Below are 1,617 nucleotides of genomic sequence, written 5' to 3'. Positions count from 1 at the left end.
TATACTTTTTGCAGGAGATCGAGTTCATGTATAAGCCGGGGAACATGAGTGCAGCACCCCCTGTGGTGACTCCGCACCAGCCCAGGCTGGACTGGCAGATGTGGTTTGCTGCTTTGGGGCCGCAAGCACAGAGCCCCTGGTTCAGCAGCCTCCTACACAGACTCCTGCAGGGCAAACAAGACGGTGAGACGACGTGTGTTCGCTTCTGCATGCATGAGATTTAAATGCATCCAGTGCATCGGTCTGAACAAGATGCAGTGTTTTATACTATACTGTGAAAATATTCCATGTGTGTGTTGAGCAGTGATCAGACTCATTCAGACAGATGAGTCTCAGTATCCGTTCAGCAAACAGCCTCCTGCGTACCTCCGAGCTCACCGCTACAAATACCGGTTCAGCGAGCCCAAAGAGGACGGGTGAGTGCACACCGATTTTATTTTTTATTTATTTTTTTTAATTTTAGTTTAGTTTCGTTTTTTAGTTAATGTTTATTTTTATTTATTAGTTTTAATGTATTTACTTTTAATGATTTTAGCATTTCAACTTCTCTCAAAGGAGATAAATGTTTTTTAATACATATGTTTTTATATTTCTTTATTCAATTAACATTTATTTTAATTCAAGTAATATTTTTTAAAGTTAAGATTAATGTTTAGCCTCATTGGTTGCATTTTCTGTCTTTATGACTTAGTCATATTGGATGTGTTTGTGTGTGTTTAGGTCATATCCCCAGCGATGGTGGAGACGGGTGTATGTGGAAGAGTTCTATCCCATGGTGCACCTTGGTGACTCTTACCTTGAACAGATGCTGGTTCAACATGGTTTGAAGGTAAGAAACAAGTCTGCTGTCAAAAGTGAAAGTGTAATTAAATTGGGGCACATGTTGAATGTCGATAAGCTCACAGGAAAACAAACAGACTTAAAGTTCACCGTCTGTTATCTGCAGGATAGTTTGATTCAACAAACAGGGTTTTTGAATCATTTTCATTGAACTTGCAAAAGCATAGATAAAAACAGACATATTTAATAGGTGACATCAAGAGACACTGTGTTTGTATTATTTATAGAGAGGTGATATAATGAGTAGGGCTGTGTATCACCAGCAAAGTCACGGTACGATACGTATCACGATATAGATGCCACGATACGTATCACGATACATGACTGCACTGAATTTCACCTCAGCAGAATTTAGAAAAACAGCTGTTTATTAAACACTGCTTACTATAGTGCCATTTCTAACTATTGGCAGAGCAGGCAGTTGACCTCTGCATTATAAAGGGCCTCCATAACTGTACCACAGTACAATATAGGTAATTGCATATGTTTCATGTTTACATTGTGCACTCCCCACCAGGTACAATATTCTGATCGTTTGCATCTTGTTTTTAAGCCCATAAATAATAATGTACCTTGTTCTAATAAATTTATATTGTAATGTACTCTTTCTAATATATTGAAAAAATAATTTACATTGCTGGTAGGTTATCATTGCACAAATTAACACTCTCTACAATAAAAAAAAAAAAATGTAAGAGTTCTAAACTAACGCGCTGTCTTCACTGTATCTAACGCACACACTCTCAAGGCTGATTTAAGGCTGATTTATACTCGACG

The 1,617-nt window shown here is 37.8% G+C and overlaps 1 protein-coding gene across 1 annotated transcript in view; it reads left to right on the top strand.

Annotated features, from left to right (window-relative positions):
• Nucleotides 1-1,617, top strand: part of LOC107662891 (lipase maturation factor 2-like) — a 14,758-nt gene that overhangs the window by 7,915 nt on the left and 5,226 nt on the right. The window contains exon 11 of the mRNA XM_016453009.1: nucleotides 15-183. Within this exon, the coding sequence (XP_016308495.1) occupies nucleotides 15-183 (169 nt within the window). The remainder of the gene's footprint in view (nucleotides 1-14; nucleotides 184-1,617) is intronic.

The sequence above is a fragment of the Sinocyclocheilus anshuiensis genome, unplaced genomic scaffold (assembly GCF_001515605.1).
Source record: "Sinocyclocheilus anshuiensis isolate Anshui unplaced genomic scaffold, SAMN03320099.WGS_v1.1 scaffold739, whole genome shotgun sequence".
Classification (NCBI taxonomy): Eukaryota; Metazoa; Chordata; class Actinopteri; order Cypriniformes; family Cyprinidae; genus Sinocyclocheilus; species Sinocyclocheilus anshuiensis.
The sequence above is the reverse complement of the archived record's forward strand: the minus strand, read 5'-3'. Positions and strand labels throughout refer to the sequence as shown.